Source organism: Mesocricetus auratus, unplaced genomic scaffold (genome assembly GCF_017639785.1).
Source record: "Mesocricetus auratus isolate SY011 unplaced genomic scaffold, BCM_Maur_2.0 Super-Scaffold_6730, whole genome shotgun sequence".
In the NCBI taxonomy this organism is placed as follows: domain Eukaryota; kingdom Metazoa; phylum Chordata; class Mammalia; order Rodentia; family Cricetidae; genus Mesocricetus; species Mesocricetus auratus.
The window spans coordinates 63250561-63264269 of NW_024429184.1; the positions used below are offsets into that span (position 1 = coordinate 63250561).

The 13709-nt window shown below is 47.0% G+C and overlaps 1 protein-coding gene and 1 long non-coding RNA gene across 3 annotated transcripts in view; one reads left to right on the forward strand and one right to left on the reverse strand.

The window, feature by feature from the left end:
* Positions 1–1949: 1949 nt before the first annotated feature.
* The window catches only part of Slco5a1 (solute carrier organic anion transporter family member 5A1), a 152438-nt gene continuing 140678 nt past the window's right edge, over positions 1950–13709 (forward strand). The window contains exons 1-2 of one of the 2 annotated variants that reach the window (XM_005066758.4): positions 1950–2084; positions 3648–5039. In XM_005066758.4, coding sequence (XP_005066815.1) covers positions 4124–5039 — 916 coding nt within the window. In that variant the 5' untranslated portion in view covers positions 1950–2084; positions 3648–4123. Of the gene's footprint in view, positions 2085–3502; positions 5040–13709 lie in introns of those variants that run through there. The other variant, XM_040741432.1, reaches the window with a different exon arrangement.
* On the reverse strand, positions 6491–12818 carry LOC110340347. The gene is made up of 4 exons (XR_002382145.2): positions 12655–12818; positions 10540–10693; positions 9986–10109; positions 6491–6862 (listed from the first exon to the last, which is right to left on the reverse strand). It is a non-coding gene; the product is annotated as an uncharacterized LOC110340347 (long non-coding RNA).

Sequence of the window (13709 nt, forward strand, 5' to 3'; positions counted from 1 at the left end):
CCCAAGCTAGCCTTGAGATTTCAGTTCTAGAGACAGAGTCTTGCTGTGTAACCCCCAAGCTAGCCTTGAGATTTCAGTTCTAGAGACAGAGTCTTGCTGTGTAACCCCGTCTCAGCCCTCCAACCGTTTGGAATACAGACATGTGCACCATGCCTGGCTGAGGACATGGACCTTTGGGTAGGGCCACCAGAGGTCATCAGGTGGGTCCTGCCAGGCACCGTAACCAGCAGGGTGTAAGTATTGTGAGCAAGCGGGGTCTCCTCAGTCTGCTGCCCTCTTTAATCTGCCCGTTTCTTTGGCCTCGGTGACACCCATTATTTTCTACCTTTCTGTATTTCCCTGGTTCCTGCTTCTAGTTTTTTTGTTTTTGTTTTTAAACTTTCTTTCTCTCAGATCTTAATGATCTCAAAGCCCCATTGTTAGCCTGCATCTCTTCTCAATTTGGAATCGGTCCTATCCACTTACCCTTTCTCACGCCATCTTTGTGGCTAATTACTATGAATCCACACGCTTAGTCCAAACCTCCTGAGCATATTATGGAGTATGTACACCTGAATATTCTAATGGCATTTCAAACTCAGCCCTCATAAAATGAGAACAACCAGTAGGTTCCTCATGTTTTAATTGGACTTTATTCATCAGTTACTCAAGTGTTAAATCAGGAGTCGCCCCCCACATTGGCCTAGCTAGGTTAGTCACATCTACCTTGTCAACCAGCTCTCTGTCTCCCTGGTCCCTGCCTCATCGCATATTGATATTGGTATTTCCACATTACTTGTCTCTGCACTCACAATAGTCTACCCATCACGGACCAAGCTTTTTTTTAATTTATATTTCTTTATTTCTGATGCATCCCTTTGAAGAACACAGCTTAGGAGAGGTTCATGTGAGCAAGTAAGTGGCTAATATTGACACCCCACTGAAATAATGTAGTACCCACCATCCATCCTCATGTAGAGTGGTTAGAAATACAAGTGCTCAACAGTTTTGCCTGAAGGAGCTATCTAGCAAACCATCCCAATTTTGTGAATTTGGGAATGGTTTGACTGGGGATAGGCAAAAGCTTTTGGTTATTTGATAATACACGCGGGGTTCAAAGCTGAGCCTCTGATGGCTTGTGCATGTTGAGACCACACTTTTGGAAATGTTGGGAGGGCAAAGTCCATGCCTCATTTGAGCAGAGATGAGATGGTGTCTGGCATAGAACGTGGAGAAGCGTCAGGTCATGCAGCATGCTCTCCAGGTGTAAGAGTCTAATGTGACTACAAACTCTTGACAGTCTAGCTATCTCAACCCACGGACCAAGCTTTTTCTGGTGAGAAAGGCAGAAAGTCATGGCATCTCAGGACTGACAACACATACGCCATAAAATCCCTTGTCCTGTTCTCTGCCACCCTTGCAGTGCGGTCCTCTGCTCCATCTCTCCAATCTCCCAGCAACGAGTCCACTGGTTACTTAACACGTGCCCCTGTGCCTTAGCAAGCGCCCTTCCTGGTCTGGAAAGATAGGTTAATGGGTGCCTGGTTCTGCAGCAGCAAGCTATATAGAATGTACTGCATGGGTTCAAGTCCTTAGCCTAGATAATTTTCTTTGTAAGACAAGTTTCCCTATACCAGCGATCTTGTTCCGCTTGGTCCCCAGATTCTGCTATAGTAGAAAAGACATGGTGAGTGGTGAACTTGGTAGAAAGGAACCGAAATACTTTACATAAAATGGCTCCCTGCCCCAGTCGGTGACTTTTTAAGACAGGCTCTTCCTTGGGGCTTCGGTGCGGGTCGTCTTCCCTCTGTGCAGGTGAAGGGCAGCTGGGTGGCTGGCTGCCGGCGGGCTGGGCTGGGTGGCTGCCCGCGCGCCTGCGCCCTCTGCCGCTCCAGTCCCGGCGCATCTCTGTGCGCGTGTGTCTGGAGAGGAGAGGCTTGGGTGACAGGCCAGGGGTTGGGGGGGGGAAGAGTTAGGCAGCCCGGAGTGGCAGTCTCACTCTCTGATTTCTCGGCAGCAGGAGGCTGGCCCATCTGCCCGCACCACCGGAGTCCTACTGCGGCCGCTCCTCTCCGAGCCCGGCAGACTGCTCGTCACCCCCGCTAGTGAGTTGTGGAGGCTTGTGAGCCCCGTAGAGAGGCGAACTGTCCCCGGCGCTTCTGTCCTCCCACGGGCTGCGTGTGTGTGAGTGCGTGTGCGCGCAGGGGGTGTCCCTGGGATTCTGCATCTGTTCCGAGAGCTCCGGGCGGGGATCCGCGTGTCCACCACATCCGAGTCTGCGCCGCGATGCGGCTGCTCCCCCAGGCAGGGGCTCCGACGCAGGGATTCCCCAGCTCGGCGCGCAGCTACGGGTGGAGTTCCCCGGGAAGGCGCAGGGTTGAGCGAGCTGAGCCCAACACCGGGCTTGAGAGCCACTGGCAGGCCGGGCATCTGCGAGCGAGTCCGGTCCGGAACAGTCCAGAGAGATGTGACTGCCACCCCTCGGTCAGCTTCTCCGTCTTTCTCTCCTACCCGTTTTCTTTCCGCAGCAGAGCCACAAAGGCTCAGAACGAAACTCAATGCAGCGGAGCCCCAACCCCTTCCACCTGGTGCACCTCGCGGCGGGGCGGGAGGGGTGTAGGGTTTTCCAAGATTAGTGATGGGGCTTACACCGCGGCCACACCTGTGTTGGCGCTTGCTGAAGTTAAGCCGAGTGCTGGATCGAACAGTTTCAACATGTACTCTCTGGTGTGTGTGTATGAGTGTGAGTGCGTGCGCGCGCGTGTGCATGTGCTCGCGCAGGCGCGCAGACAACCCAGGGCCCACGTTCTCGGGGTGCGCTCGGTTAATTGCGCACCTCCCCGCCAGCCCGCCTGTGCTGAGTCGCTTCGGTGGGTTCCTCTTTGTTTGGTTGTGACTTCGACCAGCCATCTGCAAAGCAAATTGATTTTCGGTTTCGCTCAACGGTGCGCTCTGGGACTTAACATGGGCCACAGCCTTGAATGCCCTCGTTACTTGTAATTGAATAGTTCTTTCCGGCAAGGGGCTATTTTTAGTGTAAAGAATAACCAGGCAAGCATGTTGACCTTTTTTATTCCCTTTCCCCCCGGCTGCCTTTGGCTTTGAATAAGTAGGTGTCTAATGATGGAACAGGCTAATTCACATCTCGTTGCGCACACGTGCCAGCGTAGAAGTGTGCAAACCCATTTCTACACGTAGTTTTCTTTCTATCGCTTAAAAAAACGCATTTAAAAAATTGAGACCGGGAATGCATTGTGTGTTTGTAAAAGAAAAAAAAAACTTTCCTTTGTTCTTTTGGGAATCTTCTATTTTGAGTCACGGAGTAGGAGTATCAAAAGGTTGTAATTAGTTCACTCGAATAAAAGACACTGCCTCTGAGTCAGAGCTGCCAGGTTGATAATTATTAACATATAAAAGCAAACGCACTGTTTAAGGCAAAAGGGGCGGGGCGGGGGCAGGCCCGCCGCAGACAATGAGGGAGAGTCTCGGCGGACCGCCTGCTGCTCATTGTTCCGGGATTTGAGGTTCAGCCTCTGCGGGCTCTTCCTGCCGGGTTCAACTCGGTCCCTCTGGGGACCACCGGGTTACCTAGAGCTAGCCGCCGGGCGCTGGGACGCCAGCCCCAACTGCAGCCATCCTTCCCTGACCATCCGCTCTCTGCTTTGCAGGTTGGGAGCTTCATCGCCGAGTGTGTCACAAGCCCTGAGGTGGGCACCGAACACCCCTGTGTGTACCAAGCGGGATGTCGTTCGGACAGTCGCGCTAAGTGACCCCACACCGGGCACAGAGCACTCTAGCTCCCGGGCCACCGTCTGAGAGGCGGTGGCGGAGGGGATGAGCACCGGACGCGCAAAGCGCCTGCAGCGAGCTATCCCCGGGAGGTGGACGCCGAGCAGGGCTCCTCGCAGGACTGTGCGGATCTTTACCTCCCCCGGCACGAGGTGGCGAAACCTTCCCGCTGCGCCCCCGGTCAGGATGCTCAGGGCGCCCCCCTGCTGATGAGATGTTCCCTTAAGCGGCTGTGTCACACGCAGTCCGGGTCTCAGGTGGGCACAACTGAGTGGGCCCGGCTTCGGTTCCTCGTGCAGGTGGATGAAAAGTGCCGGAGGCCTTGTATGGGATCAGCGATCAAATTTTAAGAGCCATGGACGAAGGGGCAGTGCAGTCCGGGGGCCAAGAGCAGCTGGAGGCACCTGAGGCGGTAGGAGCTGTCCAGGAGAAGTGTGAGTCAGAGACCATCAGGTCTAAGAGTTTACCGGTCCTGCACAGCGCCTCCTGCCGGCGGAATCTCAGTGCTGGGAATGCAGATGGCGAACTGGCCTGGGGCTGCCCTGAAGCTTTGGGTCACCTGGAGATGTATGGAGGGCAGAACTTGATAGTCCCTAGCCCTTCTGCCCCATCCACTTCGGCAAGGGCTACAGCGGAAGTCATGGACTGTAACCATAGGATGGACCCCAGCAAAACGTTGTCAGTGTCTTCTACTCTGGCCACACTCCAGGAGAGAAGGTGTCTCTACGTGGTCCTTACCGATTCTCGCTGCTTCCTAGTATGCATGTGTTTTCTGACCTTCATCCAGGCGTTAATGGTCTCTGGGTACCTGAGCAGTGTCATCACAACCATTGAAAGACGCTATAGCCTGAAGAGTTCCGAGTCTGGGCTGCTGGTCAGCTGCTTTGACATAGGGAACCTGGTGGTGGTGGTGTTCGTCAGCTACTTTGGTGGCCGTGGGCGAAGGCCTCTGTGGCTGGCCGTGGGTGGACTTCTTATAGCTGTCGGGGCTGCGCTCTTCACCTTACCTCACTTCATCTCGCCTCCCTACCAAATCCAAGAGTTGAACGCGTCGACCTCCAACGACGGCCTTTGTCAGAATGGCAACTCCACGGTCACTTTGGAGCCTCCTCCCTGTCCCAAGGACTCAGGAGGAAATAATCACTGGGTCTATGTGGCTTTATTCGTTTGTGCACAGGTTCTCATTGGAATGGGCTCCACACCGATTTACACCCTGGGACCAACATATTTAGATGACAACGTCAAGAAAGACAACGCATCCTTGTACCTAGGTAAGACTTGATATTCTCTGGGGATAGTTGGCTCACAGAGACATTCCTTTTCTTCCCCCAAATAAAAAGGAACATGGTCTTTTGTGTTTTCAGGTATCTTAAGCATTATGGCTCACTCCTTTCAAGTTCTATTTTTTTGTGTGATATGTTTTCAGGTTGGGGTAGAGAGTTCTTTGAACTAGTGTTCAGACACGCTTGTGTTTTCCTACCCAATACAAACTCTCAAGAACAGGATAGGATAGAGCCTTTTTCTTTGCTGCCCACCTTTGGGAAGTCTCTAATTCAACAAGTTTATCTTCTAAGTGCTGTCCTTCCCAGAAGAGACCAGAAAGGAAGAGAGCTCAGCAGCAGTTGTGAGTTCCTGCCACCTTGTTCTCATCTCCAACAGCAGATAGCAGGGTAGCCAGACCCCATGTGCTGTCTGCCCCCTTCCTGCATCTCACCCAAATACCAGCAAGGCCTGAAAAACAGTAGATGAGTAAGTTATGTCTGTCTGGGGGGCAGTACCCCAGGCTAGCAGGTTTATCCAAAGCTGCTTTCATTGTTCTTTAAAGGCCTGAGTGACTGGAATTTGTGAATTTGTTACTGTCTCCTGAAGAATACAGGCTTTGTGGTTTGGTTCCTTGACTTGCGTCTAAGAGCATGGGTGGACAGAAGTGTTTGGGCTAAGTTCAGAGTGCCCATGGGAGGCCAGACAGGTAGGGACTTGGCTAATTGACATCCTAGAAGCAAGTTTGATGGTTGTCAGGAACTCCCTGTAGTAACTGCTCCTTTAAAAGTACACTGAAAGGAGAACTTGAACCCTGGAAAAGGTCAATGTCAAACTAGCCCAGTGCTCCCTTTTCCCGTTTCTCTACTAGACTCTACCTAAATCACCTAAGGCTGTGTGTGCATGCATGCATGTGTGCGTGCATGCGTGCGTGCTTGTGTGTGTGTGTGTGTGTGTGTGTGTGTGTGTGTGTGTGTACCTATGTAGGCCACAGGACAACCTTACATGTTGTTTCATGTTTTGTTTTGTTTTTTGTTTTGTTTTTTGCTGAGACCAGGTTCACTGGTCTAGAACTCACCAAGTGGCTAGGCTACTTGGCCAGCAGAAAAGTTCTTATTTTATAAGAATCTTCAACAGTAAATTATCAAACTCTAGACATATTTAGTAACTTATTAGTTGATAATCTTTGGTGTGTGAATGAAGTTTTCAAAGAGCGTGGAGAAGACAGCTAATGCAGGAGGGCTATACTTTGTCCTCAATCCACCCACTGTCCTTAGGTTGTCTCCAGTAATTGGCCAAATGCAGCATTTAGAACTTAATTTTGTCATTAAATGTAAGCACAGGTTTGTTCTGTGTATAGAGACTAGTTATCATGCTAGCATGCCTTCTAACGTGGAACATGGAAAATTTAATCAACTGTATAATAAATATCAATATACCCACTCACCAGACTTAGTAATTGCTCATTTTATCAGCTGTGTATGGTGTCTCGCACCTGTAATTCCCGCACTTGGGAGGCTGCGGTGAGATGATTGTGAGTTTAAGGTCACTCTGGGCTGTATCTTGAGTACTAGGCCAACCAGGGCTACACAGTGAGATACTGTCTCACACAATAACAAAAAGTTCGTTTTGCCATATTTATCAGCACCTCCTGCCCCCCATATGTGTGTATATTTTGATGTGGGAAGTTGAGCTCTTTGGAAGTCACTGTAGACCTGTAGGCACCACTATGCCTCAGCATGCCTCTTCTAGAAAAAGAGTATTCTGGAATTGGAGTGTAGCTCAGCTGTAGAGAACTTGTCTCATGGAAGAGTCCTGGATTTGCTCTTCAGCACTATCAACAAACAGAGGAACAAACAACAACAACAACAACAAAACCACATTATTTTCCATACTGGCAGATGTATGCTTAAGCTAAGAAAAAAAGCCAAGAACTGTTACCAAACATCTTTCCAGATTCAAATTTCAATTGCTACCCGAATTCCTTTGTCATTACTAATGTTAAAGCCAGGATTTCCCCCAAAGCCACTTATTAATATAATTACATTTGGCTATTTGCCATTGTAGCTTTCACAATGTAGAACAGCATCCTAACCTTTGTGTGTGTGTGTGTGTGTGTGTGTGTGTTAAACCTTTTTTGGGATACAAGGATAGTTGACCTGCTCACATTCTAGTCTTGTCTCACCGTTTCCTTGGGGTGACTATAAACTCAGACAGACCACTTGAGTTGGAGTACTTTATAGACAATGCTGTGTGTTTTGTATTGCACACATCTGTATGTTCACTGGTGATGTTAAGTCTAATCACTTGATTGAGTGGATGGATGATTATCAAATGTTACAGGAGAGATTGTTTTTTCCTTTGAAAACAATATGTAATTTTCAGAGCTTTGTCTTGCATCCGTGCAATTATCCCAGTGTGTTTCCATATTTCTGCTGGCCTTTACTTCTATTGACATGGCAAATTCGTATCCCTTCTAGCCTGCTATAGGTTCACAACTGCAGTGAACACAGATTTTCTTCATCAAAATTACAGGCCTTATGTATAGGGAAAATGTCTAGAGTAAGAACGCTAAGACTGGATTTTTCTGAGGAAAACAGCATTTGCACATTAAATACTATCCATACATAGCCTGGGCTAAGTAGTCACTGTGCTGGGGATTGGGCCTAGAGCTTTGTGCATATTTCATCCATGAGTGCCTGACCCCTGAGCTCCATCCATGAGTGCCAGATCCCTGAGCCCCATCCACAAGTGCCTGACTCCTGAGCTCCATCCATGAGTGCCTGACTACTGATCTCCATCCATGAGTGCCTGACCCCTGAGCCCCATCCATAAGTGCCTGACTACTGATCTCCATCCATGAGTGCCTGACCTCTGACTCCATCCACCAGTGCCTGACCACTGAGCCCCATCCCCAGCTCTGCGCTGGGATGAGACCAAAATGTCAGGAATGTCAACATTTGAGGAGTTTTTGGGACAGGTGTGAAGTGAACTAGAGCCTTTTTCTTCCTTTTCAAAAAATGTACAGACAGAATTGGTTTTGTTTGTCATTTTTTCGTTTGTTCTACTTTTTAAAGTAGTTGTAAATCGATGACTACCTTAAGGAAACCCATGATAATTCTGCCTTACATTTGATTACATTAGTAATCAAAACACGATTTTTGGGGAGGGGCAATACAGGGGCGGGAGGAACAATAGAGGCTCACAGTGCAGTCCAGGCTGGCCAGGATTCATTATGTAGTCCAGGATTGCAGACCCTCTGCCTCAGCTCCTTGGATGCAAGGAATACAGGCACATGCAGCACACCTGGTTCAAGCCTTTAGAAATAGGTTTTATGGGGTCCTTCTGTAAAAATTAAGATCGGAATACTTCTGCTTTCCCAGAATATAGGCAATGGTAACTAGTCAGAATGTGGGGTTTCTTCTCTAGCAAGTAACAGTGGAAGAACACCCCACGTCATTTCTTCACAGAACTGCTCTTCTGTTTTACCCATCTCCCTCTCCTCCTTTCTGACCTTCTTAGTCTTTCCACAAGACAGCAACAGTGAGCCTAACACCAGGTAGCCCATTAGAAGTTGTGGGTTGAAAAAAGTATCTGAAGTAACATTAAAACCATCAAAGGGATGTCATTGCATATCTTCATTCTGGAAAGGCTCTGTGTTAGCATTTTGGTAGTTTTTAGTGCAGAAGAAATGAGGACATAGCTTTGATAAGGGGGCTTCTACCTGTTAACCTCCTTGAATTTGCTCCGAAGATAGAGCCTTAGTGTTGACTTTGAGTATAGAGAAAGCTTTGTCAGTGTTGGTAATAAGTTAAGTGGACAATTAGAGCATGATTTGTAAGTATATCTCAGAGATGGGTGATGTGTGTGACCCTTTGTTAGAAGAAAAGTATGAACCACATGGAAGGAAGGAAAAGCGGACAACCAATGGATAAAAGAAAGAAAGAATACATTTCTAGAACAAAGAGTCACTGGTGGGGCTGGCAAGATGGGTAAGTGGTTAACGGCACTTGCTGCCAACTTCGATAACCTGGGTTTGATCCCTGGTACTCATATTGTGGATGGAGAAAAGATACTCCTGAACATTCTCATCTGACTTCCACATACACATTGTGTCACGTGCTTCCTCCCCTCAGAAAATATATGTAGTACAATAAAATCCTTTTAAGAGCTGCTGGTCCACTTGGACGGCACTCGTGATAAATGGTGGTTGGGATGGGCTGGCCGGGTGTCAAGCAGTGCAGGCACCAGCCTTGCTGCATCCCTGGAGCTGCCATTTAATCATCAGCCCTGACTCACACCTCAGGAAGCAACGCGGTTGGTCCAAGCTATAGACAGCGTAGGAGGCAATGGCCCACATTGTCTTCTGATCACTGCTCTGGGACGTTTTCACAAAGCCTTTCACTTCTCCTAGCTCCTCTTTTCCATGGGGACTATGACAGTTTCCTTCTATAATATTTGCAGAGTAAGTGGGATTGCGTGTGTAGAAGTATTCTGTACACTGTATGGGTGGCACTTCGTTGTCAAATCAGAATTCAAGTTCATCCTAGACCATGGTGGGGGGGTGTCCAATGATGGTTTGCTATTGTATCTTCTTTCATAATCAAAAAAAGGAAAAAACTATCGTTCAAGAAGTCAAAGGATTGTGCAGGAAATGACTCCCTCCAAACAGGACACAGGAAAGTCTTGATCAGCATTTCAGTAATGCTATTTCCTAATTACATTTAATGAGGCATTTTATGCCATCAGATGATTCTGCCTGTCAACCTTGGGTGACTATCTTTTTTAAGTGTACATCATTAAGTGCATTCATGGCTTGTGTAACACAACAAAGGCTTTTTTTTTATGTGTGAGGGGTGTGTGGTGGCCCAGTCTCACCACTAAGCATCTTTTGTTCATATGGATTACACTTTGAGCAAATGGACATTCTATTAGTGACAGAATTCAGCAGACTTACCCCTCTAACATCAGGCAGCTTGCAGGAACCTGGGAACCAGGAAGGAGCCAGGCTGGGAGTTTACTTCCTGGGTGTGTCCTCATTCCCAAGAAGCAAGAGGAGGCACATTAATGCCCCTGTCTGTCTGGAAGAGAAGCAGGAGAATCGGGGGTGGGAGAGGCAAGAAGGAAAGTGTCAGAGTAGGGATGTATTTTGCCTGAAGACTTTTGAGTAGTTTTAAAATTTTGCTTTACATTTGTGTGTCCTCTTTCCAATGTGCTTATCTTTTTAAGCCATCTAAAATCCTTTTGGAAGTAGGTCCTGTGTAAATATTGAGTAGATGAAAAAGATAATCTCCACTGAAAATGAATGTGAGAGAGAATGAATATTAAGGAATTTCAGGAAACAAATTCAGACTCACGGAGAAAAATCCACTAGAACAGTGTGGGGCAGCCAGGGACAGGTGGCAGGCGGGAGCCCCTTGGGAGGGTTGGCAAGAGCTCCCCACATACCCGGGACAGCTAATCTGTGCTAGATCATGTGTCTTATGTATGTCTAGCAGGGGCTGGACTTACTGGCTGCTGTGCTGGTGTGCTGGTGTCTTTGCTGGTTTGGGTCTCTGAAGGCTGAGAAGCAAATGGTTTCAGGGTGCAATCGAACAGCGTTTGTTTCTGATCTTAGTGGAGAAGTCAGTAGTTTGGGTGCTCTCTGATTTTTTTAGTCCACCTGCTGGTAAAAGGAGCCATCTTTTTAGATTCTGTATTTCTGCTGCACACTTGGACAATGCCAAGTCTATTAGCACATGTAGGACCAACAGCCCAGAGATTCAAGACTTAGTTGAGAAGTTTTATTTGGAGCTTGGGGTTTGAGCTCCAATAGTAAAACTCGGCAGTGTTTGCAATTCTTTCCTATCTAGAAGAACACTACTGTTCCTTCCTGTGTTTCCAAAAGCATTATGTCAGTTTGATGTATTTATTTCCTGTGTTTTGGAGACTTTTCAGAATGACACAGTTGTATGATTGCATGATGACGGAAGGGTTCATCTTTGTACAAATGATGTCCTTCTTTACATTTTTTTAATTTTTGAGATTACATCCTTTCCTTTTGTAATACCCTTTCCTCTTTCCCCTTCCCCTTCTAAATTCTCGCACGTACAACCCCTTTGCTCTTTCAAATCCATGGAATTTTTAAATTGTTGGTACATATATGTGTATTCTTAAGTACATAACTACAACCTGCTCAGTTAATATAAGACTTCTTGTATGTCAGAAGCCAGGCAAGCAGCACTTCCTCTCTGCTTCTCGCCAGAGACTGTGTGCACAGTTGCAGTTCCTCTGGAGGTGGGACTCCTGGTGTGAGAAGCCTGGCAGCCTGTGCAGCTGCAGGTGGGGAATACCAGCACACCCACAACTCATTTCTGCTTCTTCACTGTCCTCTGTTTGTTTTAGTTATTGGAGACAAGGTCTTTTGTGGCTAAGGCTGGCCTTGAACTCCTGACCCTTCTGTTTCACCTCCTAAGTTCTGGATTACAGATATGATCTGTCTGGGTCACTTCTTTCTTTCTTGATAATCTAGGAACAATAACAGTGCACTGAGGGTGTGTATTGCATGAGATGTTGAACAATGAGGGATAGACAGTATAGAACGTTCAAACAGAAAGGGGTGTGTGCTGTCTCCATGCATAGATTCCTGTCAGCATATTAGGATTCAAACCAAGGTGTGACTTAGGTTTCATCCCATTCAGTTCCATTTGTTTAAAAAAATATTATTCAATGGTCAAAGAAACAAAGCTTCCAAAAGATTAAAACATGAGTGCTATGAATAGTGTGGTGGTTCTTCAACACCATCCAACAGCCCCACCTCTGGTATATATTTAAAGCAAAAAAAAGTGGAAAACAAGGTTTTGAAATATTTGTACACTCTTGTTTACAGCAGCCGTATTCATAGTAGCCTAGAGCTGGAAATCAATGCCTATCAGCAAGGTAGACACTAAAAAAAATGTGGTGCATACAGATAATGGACTATCATTCAACCATCAAAAAGAAGGGAGTTCAGATATCTAGCACAACATAGACAGCTTCAAAGTCTTTATGACAAGTGAAATAAACCAGCCTCACAAAGCCCAAAACTGCCTAATTCCATTTATACACTGTGTAGTTACTTCCTAGAAACGGGAATCAGTAGTTACCAAGGGCTAAGAAGAGAGGCAACTGGGGAGTTAGTTGTTTAATGGCCAGTGAGTTTCAGTTTTGCAAGGTGAAACTGCCCTGGAAATTGATTGCACAGTCACGTTGACTATACACTGGACAGTACTGACTGTATGCTTAAAAGCGCTTAAGTCGGCTAAACTTGTAAAGGATTCAGCCAGGCATTACATCACAATTTATGTATGGAATATAAACCCACATGTCTTCTCAAAAGACATTTAGTACTGTTTATGTAGAAATTCTGAAAAGCCCAAGTCCTGGGATAGAAAATCAGCTCTGAGCTCATGTAACCTCGTAGTACGTGTTTGGTTAATGCATATCTCTAGTTCAGATCTGAGCATTATTTTTCCAACTGTGTGGGAGCTTTGCATTCCTTTTGGGTGTAATTTTAAGAAGAAGGAGTAGGGTTTGTAAACAGGAGGAAAAGTGAATTTTAGAGTAGGTATTTTAGGGACGTATTCAGGGAGAAAGCATGTGAGGTACCATGAGGGGTCTAAGGTTGCTCCAATGGGTCTTTCTGGGACAGTGGAGACTGGTTTCAGTAGGTGCTGCTGTGTCCCTTGCTCCTGAAGCAGTCTGTGCTGGGATCCTGGGTTTTCAGTTTCTTATTGCCAGCTAGGGGATTCCTCTGCTGCCTGGTCCTTCTGGAAAATCATGGGGAATTTTGTAAGAGCCAGGCATTGCTGGTTCTGAAGTTCTGTTCCCACGGGGAACTATAGAGGTTTTAGCTCCTCCCACAGTGTTTCTCAACCAGGGTATGACTTTACCCATCTCCCGGGGACACATGTGTAGTTTTTTTTCCCTTTTGGGGGACCACCACCCAACTCCCAAATAAAGACACGGAGACTTCTTATTCTTTGTTACAAATGCCCAGCCTCAGCTTAGGCCTGTTTCTTGCCAGTTTTTCTTTTTTCTAAAAATTTTATCTTATTTTTATTTTACATATCAATCCCAGTTCTCCCTCCCTCCCCTCATCCCATTCCTCACACCTTCCCATCACCCATCTACTCCTTAGAGGGGATATGATCTCCAATAGGGAGTCAACAAAGTCTGTCCCATTACCACATTGAGGCCTGACCAACTCCCTCCACCCTGTGACTGGGCTTAGCAAGGTATGTCTCCATAGGAAATGGGCTCCAAAGAGCCAGTTCGTGTACTAGCGATAGATCCTCAACCTACTGCCAGTGACCTTATAAACTGCCTAATCTATCCACTGTCAGCTGCATTCAGAAGGTCTAGTTCAGTCTTTGAAGGTTCTGCTGCTGTCCATCCGAGGTCAGTGAGCTCTCACTAGCCCAGGTCAGTTGTTTCTGTGGGCTTCCCCATTATGGGTTTGACCCCATTGCTCATATAATTTCTCCTCCCTCTCTTTGATTGGACTATGGAAGCTTGGCCTAGTGGTTAGTTGTGGATATCTGTATCTGCTTTCATCAGTCACAGGAAGAAGGGTTGACAATTACAGCAGACCTCAATCTGATTATAGGGTAAGGCCAGTTCAGCCCCCCTCTCCACTATTGCTTAGAATTATATCTGGGGTC